Here is a 17,409-nt window from a genome sequence, read left to right on the forward strand (position 1 = left end):
ATGCAGTGGAAGGCATTAAACCAGTAATAGAGGATATGATTAAAGCAGGGATACTAGTTGAAGCTCCACAGGCAGTGTGTAACACACCCATCTTCCCAGTTAGAAAGGCTGATTCACAGTCGTGGCGCATGATTCAAGACTTAAGGGCTGTAAATCAGGCAGTGGAGAGTATAGCTCCATGCGTCCCCGACCCCCACACCTTGTTAAATCAGCTTAAGCTAGACAAAACACACTTCACTGTGGTAGATTTAAGTAATGCTTTCTTTTCCATACCAGTGCATGAGAATTCACAGGGTTGGTTTGGTTTTACGTATCAAGGCAAAAAATACACATACACCAGATTGCTGCAAGGTTTTTGTGACAGTCCTACAATTTTCACACAGAATATTACAAATTGTCTGTCTGATTTTGTAATTCCATCACATTCACAGATGTTGGTATATGTCGATGACATTTTAATTGCATCCACTTCAGAGAAGAATTGTAGAGACATATCATTGGCATTGCTAACTCACTTAGCTGAAACAGGTAACAAGGCCTCACTTTCAAAGCTACAGTGGGTAAAGACAGAAGTGAAATTTTTAGGACATCTGCTTAGTGCAGCAGGGAAGAGCATACATCCAGAGAGGAAAACAGCTATTTTGGCAGCAGAAACACATGATGCAATTCCTAGGTTTGTTAAATTTCTGTACATTACGCTGAAATTGCGCAGCCATTGTTAGATATGATGTACAGTAAACCTTTAGCTATGTCAGAAAGTTTGAGTTGGACCCCTGAGGGGGAGCAAGCTCTGTGCATGCTGAAACAGATGCTGACAGGAGCATCAGTTCTAGGGCTTCCAGATTATAACAAGCCTTTTGTTCAAACTGTTGACTGTAAAGGACATTTTATGACGTCCATGTTAGCACAAAAGTGTGGAGGTAAATGGTAAATGGCCTGTATTTATACAGCGCTTTTATGGTCCCTAAGGACCCCAAAGCGCTTTACATATCCAGTCATTCACCCATTCACACACACATTCACACACTGGTGATGGCAAGCTACGTTGTAGCCACAGCCGCCCTGGGCCGCACTGACAGAGGCGAGGCTGCCGGACACTGGCGCCACCGGGCCCTCTGACCACCACCAACATGTACAAATGATCCTTTAGTTTGCCAGAATTTACAACAGCCTGTGTTTCAGACTCTAGACTTAACTGAAGTATTGTTAAATCTGTCAGGGAAAGAAGTAAAACCAGTTCGCATGTTAACTGTGCAGGGTAAAACCATTCAATTTCTGTGTGATTCAGGTGCAGATAAAACTGTTTTAAAAGATCATGTGTCAGGAGTTGATCCTTCAAGTGGCACAATTTATGTGAAGTCTGCAAATGGTCAGTTAAATCAGCATAGAATCTCTAAACCTGTGTGGATTAGAGATCCTACCACAGGAGAGGCAGCTCAGGGTTCAGTTGTAATGTGCCCAACTATATCACTCTTTATAGCCAACTACAGACCAGCGAGGACTGCCGCCAGTCTGTCGACGTCGGCTTCGTCCCCAGGTTTTGGTATTTCCATTGATATCCAAATATCTGTTGGTGTGCTCCAGACATTTTCACTCAGGTAAATTCTAAATAAGTTTATATCACTCTTTATAGCCTACTCCGGCGGTGGCGGTGTCCCAGGGGGCGGCGGTCCAGGCAGCAGCCCCAGATATTTAAAAAAATCAAAATCAAAATTAAAAAATGAACTAGTGTAAACATTTGATGTGAGTCCTCTGTCTGCCACACAGCCAGCCATTTTAACACAATCGGTTTGCATCCGTTTTCTTGGTTTTATTCTGTCACAATGAACTATTCAATTTATTAATATTATGTGATGAGTCCACGCACTTTCATTTTGTGAAGTGAAACATGCTGAAAGTAACAGCAACATTTTTCCACATTTAGCTCAAAACCTTACAAAAACATGTTTGTTTGTTTTCAAGTAAATATGTTGACTTTTCTTGCACCTCATTTAATTTCACTTTATTCATTTATTTATTTTAATTTTTTCCCCCTCTCCAATATGTTCTTGGGGTGGGGTAAATATATAAAAAGGAGCATTGTGGCCTTGTTATATGTATGTCTTTGTACTACATTGTTGATGCTCAATAAAAAAATTAAAAAAAGACAAAACTGCCTTCATCGCAGCTTTCCATAAATGGATCTTTAGTGATTTATCCAGAAAAAGCTTTGGTAGCTCATTCTCAGAACAGCAGCCAGCCTACTCCGGCGAGGCCGGACCAGCCGCAACGTCCGACATGCCGGCAATGACCGCCGGGCTCAGATGGTCTTCCCCAGGTTTCCTTAAGCTTTTATTTTGGTATTTCCATTGATATCCAAATATCTGTTGGTGTGCTCCGGACATTTTCATATCACTCTTGATAGCTTACTCCGGCGCGGCCGGACTAGCGAAAGGTGACCTTCCGCGTTCTTATGGTCCGCGCCGGGTTATGGCTGAATGCCAGTGGAATGACGGTCCCGCGGTAATACATGTTCCAGCGCTAAACCTAACCTTATTCCTAACCTTAACCAGCAGTTAAATGGTGTAAAATATTATTTTCCAAAGTGATTTTAAGAAAATGAACAAACATATGTAGATTGAGTCCAAACGGTTCTCATGTGTTGTCCTTTTACCGGAGGTTTTCATAAAGCTTTTATTTTGGTATTTCCGTTGATACGTACAATAAATTAGCATGTTAGCCTAAATATTTAGTTTCCTGTAACATTTAGATTTAACATTCAGATGTAATTTTTTACATGTGCGTTGAAGGACATGTCCTGGTCAAAAATGACTCCAAGGTTCCTCACAGTGTTACTGGAGGCCAAGGTAATGCCATCCAGAGTAAGAATCTGGTTAGATACCATATTTCTAAGATATTCAGGGCCGAGTACAATAACCTCAGTTTGATCTGAATTAAGAAGCAGAAAGTTAGCGGCCATCCAGGTCTTTATGTCTTTAAGACATTCCTGCAGTTTAACTCATTGGTGTGTGTTACCTGGCTTCATGGATAGATAGAGCTGCGTGTCATCTGCATAGCAGTGAAAATGTATGCTATGTCTTCTAATGATGCTGCCTAGGGGAAGCATGTGTAATGTAAACAGAATTGGTCCTAGCACTGAACCCTGTGGAACTCCATAATTGACCTTTGTGCATGTAAATGGAGAGTCCTCTTCACACACTAATTAGATAGGGTTAGGGTTGTAGGGTTGTAGGTATTGCAGTACCTGTAATACCTACAGCATGTTCTAATCGCTCTAATAGGATATTATGGTCGACAGTATCGAACGCAGCACTGAGGTCTAGCAGGACAAGCACAGAGATGAGTCCACTGTCAGAGGCCATAAGAAGATCATTTGTAACCTTCACTAAAGCTGTTTCTGTGCTGTGATGAGCTCTGAAACCTGACTGAAACGCTTCAAATAAGCCATTCCTCTGCAGATGATCTGTTAGCTGTTTGACAACTACTCTTTCAAGGATGTTTGATATGAAAGGAAGGTTGGAGATTGGCCTATAATTAGCTAAGACAGCTGGGTCTAGAGATGGCTTTTTAAGTAAAGGTTTAACTACAGCCAGCTTGAAGGCCTGTGGTACATAGCTGATTATTAGAGATAGGTTGATCATATTTAAGATCGAAGCATTAATTAATGGCAGGACTTCTTTGAGCAGTTTTGTAGGAATGGGGTCTAAAAGACACGTTGATGGTTTGGAGGAAGTAATTATTGAAGTTAACTCAGAACGATCAGAGAGAAAGAGTCTAAAATATCAGCAGTTATCAAATTTGGGATTTTTTTTTCAGTAATGGTTACATTTTATTTGTAAAGAAGTTCATGAAATCATTACTAGTCAAAGCAGGGCCGGGGAAGTCCAGGTACCAAGGCCCGGTGTCCTGGTGGTTTTAGATAACACGCCCTGGGTCAGCACACCTGAATCAAATGATTAGCTCATTAGCAGGCCTCTGGAGAACTTCAAGACATGTTGAGGAGGTAAATTAGCCATTTAAATCAGCTGTGATGCATCAAGGACACATCTAAAACCTTCGGGACCTGAGGCCTGGAGTTCCCCCACCTCTGTGTTAAAGGGATGGTTGGCTCAACAGAGCTCTGACTGTTTGTCAGCCTGGCTACAGTGCTGAGGAGAAACCTGGGGTTGTTCTTAGGGTTGTAGTGAGACGTTCTGGCTTTGTGGAGGGCTTTCTTATAAAGCAACAAACTATTTCTCCAGGCTAAATGATCATCTTCTAAATTTGTGACGCACCATTTCCTCTCCAGCTTACGAGTTATCTGCTTTAACTCAGTAACCTGTAGGTGGCAGTGGCAGACAGTCACTCTGACAAATAAGTGACTGGCCAAGTAATCCCTTACAAAAGTAACACAGGCCAGTTATGGTAACAGAAGCTGTCAGTAACACAGAACTGCTGTTTTGCTGTGTTTCAGAGCAATAAACCTCAGTGTGCACCTGGATGAACCTCGTCCTCCTTCAGTGTGTAACAGTGACAGTAAAACTAAAGCACAGCGGTGAGTGTTTGGAGTGGGGGCTCGATGAACAGAGGGACAGGTTGGTTAATGGAGGTATGGAGAAGCTGAGGTTGGGGACGGTGAAACAGATTGATTCCTCTTCTAGTCTTAAATACTGCCTGCAGATTGGCCTGGATCTCCCACAGGTGAGTATAACAGGTGTACTGACGAGGGCTCCGCCCAGAGGAGGGACCACAGGGACACCATGGAAAAATCCAGATGACTCAGCCGGCCCATGACCACTTCTCATTTGAGACTTTTTTTTCAGAGAAGCTACAGCAGATCCTTAAACTTAGTTACAGCACTTTCAGAAAGACACCTACTGTGATGAGAGTCCTCATGTGTAATCCATTATTCTAAATGGAAAGGCTACTGTTACTGATTTTCAACATCTGGATGTTAAAATCACCTACAATGATGATTTTATCAGAACTGAGCACTAAATGAGATAAAAGTATGAAAATCAGAAACTCTAAGGCCCAGATGGACGATCGGTAACAACAAATAAAACTGTTTTTTTAGTTTTCTGGCTTTCAAGTGAATTAAAACTACGTCTACATTTTTGGGTGATTGATGAGTGTAAGAATGCTGCCACTCTTCAGCCTGACAGTCAGGTGACTCATTAAACTCACATACTCATCCTGCTGTAACCAGGTAGGAGTGTGTGTGTGTGTGTGTAACCTCCGCCCAAACTCAGGTACAACCAGGCAAACTTTAAAAACAACAAAATGAACATTCTTTGGTTTTAAATCATCGCCCATCACAGCAGCAAACACAGTGATCTTATTGGCTGAGCTCTGTTGTAGGCGGTGCTCGTGGATTTTAAATATTAAACTCTAATTGTCCAAACAGTGTCTGTGGTTCACTTCCTTAACCATGTTTGCTGCTCTTGCAGGTGCAGCTCTGTTATGCACACACAGCCCTCCTCTCTGTTTCCAACAACACCTGCAGTTAAAAAAAAGAGTAAAAACAAACTGGTTGGTTCAGGTTGCAGCATTTTCATTGGTCGCTCTCTAAGGATCTGCCCTCACCTGTACTGCACCTGTATAACAACCAGGTGAGAACAAAGTGAAGCACCGATCGCAGTTGTTGCTGATCCAGCTGTGTGTGTGTCAACAGTACGAGGAATCCAGTGAGTACCTGCTGTTACCTTAAACTTAGTTAAGTGACAGGTTTGCTGTCCTATCAGAACAAGAATGAGAATAAGCACAAATTAGTTTTTCAAGTCAAGGAAAAGGCAAACTTTCAGGTTTATAGAAAGATATTATTTGTAAATTAATGTTAATATTGGATGTAAAAATACTCAACAAACCCCAGGAAGAGACTTTGGTGGGCTCAGTGTTTTCTCATATAAACACGTCTTTTACCGACATTTACCGTTTTACCTTTAATGACTTACTGCCCACATGTGCTGTGTCCGTGTGCCGTCAGTAACATTACTGATAATCAATAGTATGTGTCTGCATTCCAGAATAAAAGTCTTTATGTTTTTCTTTCTGTCAGGATCAGCATGGAGGATCCAGATGATTCGTGCCCAGAAGAAATTCCTGGAGTTAAAGAAGCCCTGAAGAACAACGACACGGCCGGAGCAGCAAAAAGGATTAAAGAATATTTAGAAAAACAAACCAATGTCTCGTTAAATATCGCCATCACAGGAGAAAGTGGTGCAGGTAAATCCACCTTTATTAATGCCTTCAGGGGGATAAAGAACAGAGACGAGGGAGCTGCTCCTACTGGTGTCACAGAAACTACGTCAGAGGTCACACCGTACCCCCATCCAGATAATCCCAACGTCACTTTATGGGATCTTCCTGGAATCGGAACCAAAGACTTCCCAGCGAGGAAATACCTGAAGCTTGTTGGGTTTGACAAGTATGACTTCTTCCTCATCATCTCAGACACTCGCTTCAGAGAAAACGACGTGAAACTCGCTCAGAAGATTAAGAAGATGAAGAAAAATTTCTACTTTGTTCGCTCAAAGATCGACAACGATATCCGAGCCGAGGAAAGTGTTTCAGACTCCAGCAAAGAGAAAACTCTCACAAAAATCAGAGACGACTGCATTCAGCGTGAGTGAGGTCGAGTTTTCAAAATCATTTAAATCTAGTTTTTAATCGTTTTTTATTTTTATGAACCTGATCGTGTTGACATGTTTCCTCTGTGACGCAGGACTCAAAGACTTAGGCATCGAGTCTCCACGAGTCTTCCTCATGTCGAGTTTTCAGCTCCACAAGTTCGACTTCTCTCTCTTACAGACCTTAGAGAGAGAGCTTCCCAAAGATAAGAGGGACACTCTGCTGTATGTCATGCCCAACGTCAACCCCGACGTCATCAGCAAGAAGAAAAAAGCTTTAAAGGTACACTTATATCTCTTGGCCACTCTGTCTGCAGCTGCTGCAGCTGTTCCCGTTCCCGGGCTTTCTGTTGCTGTTGATGTTGCTGTGCTGATTGGTGCTGTCACACATTTTGTACATGCGTTTGGTCTCGATGTCCAATCTCTGAAGAGACTCGCTATCAGAACAGCTGTGTCATACACTGAGCTGCGTGATGTCATCATTTCACCAGTGGCTGCGAAGGAAATTACTAAAGAGCTCTTCCTGAAGGCGTTCGCCCAACTTGGAGGAGCAGCTGGATTAATTGGAGCAGAGGAAGTGTCCAGATTCATTCCCATAGTGGGAATCCCGGTAGCCATGAGCCTCTCCTTCGTCACGACCTACAGAGTTCTGAACTTTATCCTCAACCAGCTCGCTGAAGACGCTCAGAAGGTGTTAAAGAAGGCTCTGGTCTGAGCGTGGAAGTAAAAGGCAATGAAACTCAGTGAAACTGGGATTCACACATGAAACTCATTAAACCAGTCTCCTTGTACAGCTGGTCAGCTTCACACACTCAAACTTTTCTCATCATCACATAAATACAGAAACAAACATCATCATATTATTCAGATATGAACTGTGTAAAGTGTAGAAGTCTGAGTCATTGTCATGTTTTTCCTTTGTGTAAGTGCTTCCTCAGGACAGTCATCAGGAGATACGATGACCCACCTTCAACTAGTTGCGGCAGATGGCTGCACTTCCTGGGTCTCCTTCCTGTTAAAGGCAGTTTTTCCTTCCCTCTGTCACCAGGTCTTTGGTCACAGAGTGATGTCTGATTGTTGGGCTTTTCTCTGATTTGTAGGGACTTAACTGAACCTAATTTATCTGAGCTGTTTCTACCTTTACTCAAACGTGTCTTGTTGTTTGAATAAATTGTGATGAAACTGGTTGTTTTGCTGTATTATATTTTCACATCATAGCTTCCAGCATCAGAAACACTGAGTTAAACAGACTGATGTAATGTGAGAATCAGAGGTTGTTCTGTTTTTACTTGCAGCTGACTGTGATTGTGATGAGTGTTCACTGCCCTCTGGTGGTCAAAGTGAGAAACTACAATACAAATAATAACGATATGAATTATATTACTTATCACCATCACACCTGTTTATTATTAATAAAATGTTGTTGATAAATAAACATCAGTGTTAGTGTGCAGGTTAGCATCTCTCTGCGTGTTTATGCACCACTATATCATTTATATAACACCTCAGCACTTCAGTCATCTGGTACTCTACCACCCAGAGACTGTCTCCTCCTTCTTCAGCTTCCACCTGACCACCTACACTCTCCCCTGACTCCACCTTACAGTCTCCTGTCTGTTTCAGAGTGCACCTTCTGCATAAGATGTGGACACAATATTAGATACCCTGACTCTGTGATGTAGATTTACGTTATGCACAAAACAGAATAAGGATTAATGGTGGAGAATACTAACGCATCTAGGAGATAACAGAACAGACTGCAGCCATCAGATCTGTCCCGAGGCCTTCAATGACAGCCTCATCACCTGTAACAAAGACAGGAAGGATTAACTTTAACTGGCTGTGACGTCAGTGAAATGCATCGCATAGAGACACGAGGTGGCGCCATTTCACTACCAAATACTGTCAGTTTGTTTTGGAGCCACAAACAGCAGCAGGAGAGGAAACAGGAGACGCACTGCAGTGAACATTCACACAGAGAAGGAGAAATCTAAACACGGAGCACACGCTGATCAGGGATCAATCGTTTACGGGGCTGTGATCAGTTACAGGGATGGAAAATAATCAGAGGTGGAGATGATCTGAATATCTTAGTGAAGATGAGACTGACATTTATCTCACAGGTCTGTCAGTAAACTGGGTCTCATCTGTTTGATTCATATTATTATCTCCAGTTTTGTCCACCTGCTCTTCATGTCCGTGAAGCTGAATCATTGGATTTAAAACTCAGATGTGAAATTTGGTAGAACTGCAGTTTTATCTATAATCTACAAGTTGGCCAGATGGTGACTGAGTGATGATGATGATGATGATGATGAATTTTAAAGATACACTCCATGCCCCACATTGATCATCTTCATCTTCCTCAGTTCCCTGAAGCTCTGCTCGTTGTTTACCCGTTGCCATGGTGAATCTGTCCTGTCACCTACATGCGTTTCTGTGAAACTGGAAACTCAGAGTTGAAAGTTAGAGTTTGGTGAACCTGGTGCTTTGTGGAGCAATCACTGATTTTGTCTCAGATATTATCCTGTAAATACAGAAGTTCAGCTTTGCTCTCAGAAAACCTGCAGCTGACGTTTGGCATCATCAGTTTCTGTTCAAAGTTAGAAAACAACAGAGATGGAGGCAAACTTCCTGCAAAAACCTCAAATGTTTTCAAGTTTATTTACTTATTAACTGTTATTTTGAATGAAATTTATTTTATTAAATAAAGTATAATATGTTATATTATATAAAATTGTATTAAAAATACAGAAAGAAAGAAACTTGGATTCTTCTGGATGTTTGATTTGGTATCCAGTATTTATTTGTACATTTACCTGTTTTCCACTAATAATGCTGTTAATAAATAACTAGTAAAAATCCTAGAAATGCTTTTTAGATTTCCTGTGTGTGGGATCATTGTTCTGTTGATTGCTTGGTCCCAGTCTGGTCCCAGTGTGGTCCCAGTTGTAGCTGTGGAACAGACGACCTCACAGATGAGTAAAGAATACTTTGATGTAAACAGGATTTATGACTCACTCAGCGACTGCAAGGGGCCCAAATCACCAGGCCTGGTGCTGCAAACATCTCCACGCTGAATTTCGTTCTTGCTGTGTTTGATAAAGGATTCATTTCATGATTCCCTGATATGTAAAAACCTCAGAATAGAGGAAAGGTGTACTTTATTCTTACTATTACTGTAACAAACCACTGTCACTGGTGTTACTGTAACAGTGCGGTGTATGGGGCACACAGATGTGAGAGTGACACTAAATGCGAATATTGTGGGTTCTCCTTCCAAATCACATCTAGGCCGCGTTTATTTAGCTAATGTATCTCATAACTCTAAAGTTGTTGTTTGTTTGTTTTAAGGCAACAAATTATCATTTTTAAATACAGCCAGCTAATCAAATGTTAGTTTCCCACAAAAAAGAGAAATTCTTTGTGTCAGACGTGACCTTTGTGGGGGCAGGTAAAGAAAGGACGTCCCCACGCGGCTGGTGACGGCTTTGCTGATCAAACCATCAGATAAGGAAGCTCCGTGTGAGCGTGAAGATCAGAGCAGCTTTTTACAGTCAGCGAGCCTGAGAGAACGTGGCTTCGACTGCGCCTGCTTTGAGGTTTTGTTCTTTGTGGTGCCATCACCCTCTGTGTACCCACACAGAGCGAGGAGCTGCTAAAGAGCTGCCGCTCTGTCAGGAGTCAGAAAAACATCGGCTCAGGGAGAACGCTCTGCAAGGTATGCATGCTCTACACTTTACTGTCTCACTGCATTGTGATTTTAGTGTGTCTGCTTTCACTGTGCTGCATGTAGGGAAACGTTTGTTTAGATGCAGCACAGAATTAATTTCAAAGTTTTAAAGAAATGATCAGCGTCAGACTTTAAAGGACAAACTGCCTTCACAGATATTATTTCATATTTGGAGAACTGCCAGTTCTGCAAAAACATGAAACCCTGTTTGTTCCCAGTTTGCATTTTTAGAAAGGTGTTGTCTTTTCTTTACTGCCTTTCTCATTAATAATAGCCTCACTGAGGTTAGTGAGAACTGAAAGAGGTAAAATGAGAGCGATATCAACCTGTCGCATTTGTTCCTCACAGCAGGTTTTTAAAGAAGTTGAAGTTCTTGTTCGTGTCTTTATCGCTGCGCTGCAGGGTCCATTTACTCAGAACTTAAAGGTGTTTCCTCAAAGCTGTGAAACAGCATCCATGTCCTGCCTCCCTCATTCCAGAAACAGAACGAAACATTCAATTCAATTCAATTTTATTTATATAGCGCCAAATCACAACAAAAGTCGCCTCAAGGCGCTTTATATTGTACAGTAGATAGCACAATAATAAATACATATCAGGTTGTTCCAGGTAATCACGTAATTAAGACGATCGTGGGGTCAAATACAGATTAATCTGACTGCTACCTGCTCCACATGCTAATACGAGCCTCAAAGGTTTACCCAGAATGCACTGTGATTTATCAGAAACAGGTCAAACATCAGGACACTAATGTTGGTTTCTGCTCCTCTGTGTCACAAACTGCTGCAGTTTATTTATGCTGACGCTCGCGGCCTGTCGGGGGAAACTGTCTTTAGCTCTGGACTCTTGTGGCTCCAACACTTTAGTTTTTAAACAGAGCTTCAATGTGTTTTTCAGCTTTGAACATTTCATGTGAACATCTGATGGATTCGTGAAATTGTTAAAAAAATGCTGACATTTTTTTTAATGCTTAAATCTGAACCCACCTGCTGTGGACTTTCAGGGCCTGGAACTCAGAAAATATCCACAGCATGAAAGTGACATGTAGCAATGTTTCATCAAAATAATAATAAGAATAATAATAATAATAATAATAATGCTTCATTAAAAATACTAGAGTTAATGTACCTAAAAAAAAAAGATTGTGAGGGGTTCGGGTGGGAGGAGCCGTGACCTTGTTTTTCTGTGTCATCTGTCATAATTATAAGAAGCACGAATGCTGTGTGAGAAAAAAGGAAACGAGGACAAATGACTGGAACATGAAGTTGTCCTGATGTTTCCTCCTCTCGTACGGGTCCATCAGACGCGCTCTGATTTCATGTGAAATAACTGACGCCTTCTCGCTCGCCCAAACTCGTTCCATCCCTCGTTTCTATCTGCTTTGATGGTTTTTCCACAACTGCTGTGACTCAAATCTCTAAACCCCAAACTCAACTTTCAAACCTCACCAATGCACCAAAACTGTCTTATCGGCAAACCACACATTAGAAGGAGATCGCACACAGTCAGTCAGACTAATGACGGCGCTGCAGAGGCTTCATTATTAACACAGCTACAGAAACGTGTTAAAGTCCAATTCTACAAACACATGAAGTAAAAGCAGAGCTGGACCTCAGATTACAGACGAGTCACACCTGCAGCTAATTTACAATCACTAATTAACCCAACATGCAAACCTGTGGCCTGCAGGAGGAAACCACAGCACCCCACACTCAAATATTATTATTATCATGTCCATGTAAAGCTTCATGCGTTAATAAGAGCATTTTAACTTGATGGGAAGCGAGAAAATATGAAAATGTGAAATATGTGAGCCGGCGTCCCAGTGACTGCTGGGCCGTGGAGAGACGCCAGGCTGTGGGTCTCCTCAGATCAATGAATTCAATGTGATTTAACAAAGAAACAACACATAATATTAATTATTAATGCTGCTTAATACATCTTAAATAAATGAACTGAAGTCTGAAGCTCTAACAGTTTGTTTATCTGGTTGAAGTTTTTACTTTGAAGGTCTCGCTGTTTCCTGCTGTTTTCATTATAAACATCAGAACAAACAGAATTATTATCATGTTGAATTTTTTTAGTTAAATTTAAACTGAGAGGTTTTTTTGATTTAGTTGCTCATTTATAAGTTTTAATTTTTAGTTTTCATTTCATGTAATTTCTGGGATTTTTGTATTAATAATAATAATTATTAGTAGTAGTAGTAGTATGTGGGCTTATTTTTGTTACAGGCATATTTAACTGTTGGTGGACAAAAACGAATAATTCAAATTTCCTGTTTAATTATCTGTATTTTAGCAGCTTTGCAATCACACGTTGTTCAAAGACACGTTGAACGAGCTCGTGTGGGAAACAGCTTCAAAGCCTGCAGACGGATCCTTGCACAGACCCACGTTCATCAATACATCAAATATGAGACATTTAAATCTCACACTTTGCGTGTCCTCTGCTTTTTATATGGGTTAGGTCTGCCTGTACGTGCTGCCCTCCATCTTCCTCCCTTCATCCTCCTCTGCCTCTCACACTGCTCCCACCCTCGCTGGTTTATATCGGCTCAGATCAGAAAAACTGAACAGTTCTGAGTCGTCGTGTTTAAGGAGTGACGTTTGAAGTCTCAGATGATTTAATTCAGTGGAAGGATTTCAAAAAAGGTCAAATGAGGTACTTTAATCTCATTAAGGTGTCACAGTGTCTGTAGGTCACGGCCCACGTGCGACCCGGTTTGATCTCAAGTTTATAATGCTTTATTTAAAAGACAAACAAAGAAACAAAAAAACTTCAAAATTTTTCTTTTTTACTAAAAATAGTTTAAAGATTTCTCCTGGAAAAAGCCCAAAATTTAACAGCGAGCTGATAAAATCTAGTTCAGTAAATCTGAAACTGTTACATTTTATCCACATGTTTAGTTCATCATCTTAGTTCTGAAAAAATGTGGATTTTTTTCTCCAATTCTCAATAATAACAATAATCAATCTTGTTTTTTATGTTAGTAATGAGTCAAACAAGCTCTGAAACAGTTTCACAGCCACAAACAGAGGCCCAACACTTAAACTCAGCAGTAAAAGCCAGTCTGTGAAGATTCTATTTGGATTTGACATCATTATATTTGGTTTATCTGCATTTAGACCGATTTTAACTTCTCATCCGACAGCATAGTTTTATTGAAAAATAAATAAATTAGCAAGTGAATGAAATGTTATCCAGTGGGCCGGACTGGAGGTTAGAGCTCGCTGGTTTCTTCAGAAATCAGAATCTGATAGAAAGAATCTTCGTTTGTGTTTGAACAATGAAAAAAACTCTGAAATACCATGAGAGCAGCTTAAAGTGCAGTTGTGCAGACACAAAGCCTCTGCACTCCCTTTTTGGTGATTTTCTCGCTTCAGTTTGGCTCTTAGTGTTTGTTTTTTGACCTCATTACATCTGAGATGCCCTCTGATAACAATCGGATCATTTTCTGAGAGAAGCACGAAGCACAGCGTACCTGTGCAGGCGTCGCCTCGGGCTGAAAGTGGGTCATTCACAACCAGAGGAACAGCTGAAACAGAACGATGGTTTATTTTCTAAAACCACTAGAAAAGGTGTGAGGAGTTTCTACCCCCGGTGTGTGCAGGGTGCACGCTGTGCCGGATTTATCTGTAGTGTTGGTGCTGAACTCTTCATATCTTCTTTCATCAGACAGCGCGGTGGTCTGTCCGAGGTCAAACCTGCTTTCTAAGCATTAATGATGGCACGAGGATTTTCCTTTGGTGTCATCACACTGACTGCAGGACACACAGAACCTTCTGTTGTTCAATTTTGGCTTTTTCACCACAGATTTTACATCTGGAAGTAAAACTGCAGCTTTAGATCAGGACAGAAATCACAGTAATTCAGCTGTTTGTGAGAATCAGATCAAACTATTCACACAACTGATGTTTCAAAGTTTTCCTTCAAATCAAAGGAAAACTTTGATTCAAATTAAATTTAGTTCAATATTAATAACTATTATTGCAAAATGATTCACACACGATCACACATTTAGAAATCAGACGGTGTGTAAACTTTTACAACTTCAGTGTCCTGAAACTTTTGCATCTGAGTGTCAGACTCGTTCTGCTGAGTTTGCTGTTAAATGGATGAGACCGACTCATCCAGAGAAGAGTTGAGCCAACAGATCGTTATGTGGCACAGAGACAGGAACACAAAAACCACCAAAGACACTGTGCTGAAGTTTAAGGTCGGAGCTGCTGTGGCAGCGTTCAGTGGAAACATGGCAGAAACAGGAAGCTGTTAGAGGCACAGACCAAAAAACCCACATGTGACTGCAAGACCTTCACTGACTGGTGGAAGCAGACGCCGCGGCTTCAGCTCATGTAGCGCGTCAGACACTTCACGCTGGAGAGATCCTCGATGTAAACATGACTGACCCGAAGACACGAGAAAGGTCAGCTCCAGGACGGCGCCTGGATGGGAACCCAGGCAGCGCAGCAGCAGGACAGCTTTAGGAAACATTCACGATTTCTGTGTTTTAATTATTTATAAACAAGCGTTTTTTACAGTGTACAACTTCTGGTTTCTCTGAGCGATGGAGCATTAAATAACACATCAGCTCTACAGAGAACAATGGAGGCCGGAGATCCTCGCTGAACCTGAACAACATCAAACGATCAAACCTTCACACACAGCACGTTTCAGGTCCTTCTGAAAATGTCTCCAGTCGGTGCTTCACTCATCATGTTTCTTTTCTTCTCCAGGTCCCAAACATGACGGAGAGTCCTGCAAACGCGACATTCGGTGACTATGGCAACGATGCTGAGACATATATCGATGACGGCTTCTGCATCATGGATCCGGACCCCAGTGAGGTCATCGCCCAGACTTTGATCCACTCCATCATCTGTGGATTCGGCCTGATTGGTAACGTCCTGGTGATGGTGACTTACATCTTCTACAAGAGAACCAAGACCATGACGGACGTCTACCTCTTCAACGTGGCCGTGGCCGACCTGATCTTCGTGGCTACGCTTCCGTTCGTCATATACAACGAGCAGCACGATTGGTCGATGGGCAGGGCGGCCTGTAAGGTGCTCCGGTCGTCCTACAGCATTAACCTCTACAGCGGCATGCTGCTGCTCGCCTGCATCAGCTGCGATCGGTACATCGCGATTGTTCGGGCGACGCGCTCCTTTGGGGCGCGCTCCCGCGCCCTCGTCTACAGCCGCCTGATGTGCTCGGCTGTTTGGGTGTTTGCGGTGGTGTTAACTCTGCCCACGCTCATCTACACCGAACGCTCTCAAGAGAACTTCCTGGGGTCTGACCGCGTCACCGTGATGTGTCAGATGTCTTTCAACCAGACTGAAACTGCGGCGCTCGTGAAGCTGCTGGTACCCAGCCTCCAGATGGCCGTTGGCTTCCTGCTGCCGCTGTGCGTGATGGCATTCTGCTACTCCTCCATCATCTACACGCTGCTGAGGGCGCAGAGCAACCAGCGGCACAAGGCTGTCCGGGTGGTGTTGGCGGTCGTTGTGGTCTACATTGTCTGCCATCTTCCGTACAACGTGACCCTGCTGATCCACACGCTGTCTCTGTTCAAGCAAAGGAGCTGCGACGCAGAGAAGCTCAAACTCAAATTTCTCAACATCTGCAGGACCGTCGCATACCTGCACTGCTGTCTCAATCCCTTCCTCTACGCCTTCGTCGGGGTCAAGTTCAGGAACCACTTCCGCCAGATCATGCTGGACCTCTGGTGCTTCAGCAAAAGGTACATCTACACCGCTCGCTCGTCACGTGGCACGTCCGAGATCTGCATGTCAGGGCTGAAGTCGTCGGAAGGCTCCAACAACATGTCGTCATTCAGCGCGTAACACTTGAGCTATGAAGGGAAATCAGTCCGGCGCTCATCTCAAGCTTTGCTGTGAAACTGTGCTTTAATAATAGAGACTGTGAGATGTTCTCATCTAACTGCATCCAGTTTATATGACACAAAACTGGACATTTTTCATTCACAGGTGTATAAAGTCCAACACTTGTCCACAGAAACACAGGTGACCACAGCAGCTTATTAAAACTATAAGCACAGCAGCAGAATCTCACACTTTGACTTCACGTATTGTTCTTGTGATTTAGAAGTAACTGTGTCATGCAGGTTGCTAACTGTACTCTTTGCTAATGAAGTTTGATGCTATAGATTGCATCTCTAACTTTTTATAACGGGCAGGTTTGGATGTTTGGGGCATCGAGGTCGGTTTTCTGATTTCCAAAGCTTTTGTGACATGAACATGTAAACACATAATCCTGCAGTCTGAGAACGAAGCGCCCTGTTGGAATAATTTGGTATTACAGTCGAGGCGTTTATTCCTGTTCTCGTGTCGCCAGCAGGAGCTTCTTTTTTGTGTATGATGATTAAATCTGCTGTTTTTAAAGATAAGAAGCTAAACTTCCTCATTTTCTGGATCTTCCCGTAACTGTCACTTGAACCTCATCTTCTTTTCTTGACCCTGCTGTACACGTGCCCTGCTGCTTTTAATATTTGGCATTTTGTAGATCTGTGTTTTTGTGCATTATTTGAATAAAACTGTAAGAAAATATCAGAGGTTTTAATCAATATTAATTATTAATTTGACTGGATGTGCCAAAAGTTTGCTGACTAAAATGTATTTTAAGATATTGTCTGCGTGGGTTCTCTGTGGATAGAGATCATCAGTTCTGAGTATCATGTCTGAGAGGAAGTGGGTAACCCGAGCAGAGCAGCGGGCCGAGCACAGGGCCCTGGGGAACGCCACAGTTAAACTGGGCTACGGAGGAACAGGAAGCTGGGAAAACTAGATCTTGATCAGATTAACAGTGAAAGGAGAAGTGTGGCAGCAGATTGTGACACCGTGTGCGGTTGCCAACAATGACTTTCTCAGATGTGCTGATAAGCAGAGGTGTCACAGGGTACAGACATGAGCACAGATAGACTCGATGGCTGAGTCTTATCAGGCAGCAGGACGATGAGCCACGGCTCCAGGTTTGGATGGAGGGATCTTCAGGAACACAGAAATGTTGGTTAATAGTATTTTAGATCTATGTATGAAATGGGTTACA

The 17,409-nt window shown here is 42.3% G+C and overlaps 2 protein-coding genes across 4 annotated transcripts; both read left to right on the forward strand.

Annotated features, from left to right (window-relative positions):
• The first annotated feature begins 4,178 nt into the window (after window positions 1-4,178).
• On the forward strand, window positions 4,179-7,795 carry LOC120434699 (interferon-inducible GTPase 5-like). 3 transcript variants are annotated; one of them, XM_039603000.1, is made up of 4 exons: window positions 4,179-4,534; window positions 5,430-5,666; window positions 6,038-6,603; window positions 6,704-7,795. In XM_039603000.1, exons 3-4 carry the CDS (start codon window positions 6,045-6,047, stop codon window positions 7,321-7,323), a joined length of 1,179 nt encoding a protein of 392 aa, XP_039458934.1. In that variant the 5' UTR covers window positions 4,179-4,534; window positions 5,430-5,666; window positions 6,038-6,044; the 3' UTR covers window positions 7,324-7,795. The 3 variants fall into 3 exon arrangements, with proteins under 3 accessions (XP_039458934.1, XP_039458933.1, XP_039458935.1); XM_039602999.1 differs by lacking the exon at window positions 4,179-4,534 and having other exon boundaries at window positions 5,352-5,666; XM_039603001.1 differs by lacking the exon at window positions 4,179-4,534 and having other exon boundaries at window positions 5,352-6,603.
• Window positions 7,796-10,157: 2,362 nt separating this feature from the next.
• On the forward strand, window positions 10,158-16,910 carry LOC116328014 (C-C chemokine receptor type 6-like). Its single transcript, XM_039603031.1, has 2 exons — window positions 10,158-10,329; window positions 15,078-16,910. Exon 2 carries the CDS (start codon window positions 15,087-15,089, stop codon window positions 16,185-16,187), a length of 1,101 nt encoding a protein of 366 aa, XP_039458965.1. The 5' UTR covers window positions 10,158-10,329; window positions 15,078-15,086; the 3' UTR covers window positions 16,188-16,910.
• Window positions 16,911-17,409: the final 499 nt, after the last annotated feature.

Source organism: Oreochromis aureus, linkage group 19, assembly GCF_013358895.1.
Source record: "Oreochromis aureus strain Israel breed Guangdong linkage group 19, ZZ_aureus, whole genome shotgun sequence".
NCBI lineage: Eukaryota > Metazoa > Chordata > Actinopteri > Cichliformes > Cichlidae > Oreochromis > Oreochromis aureus.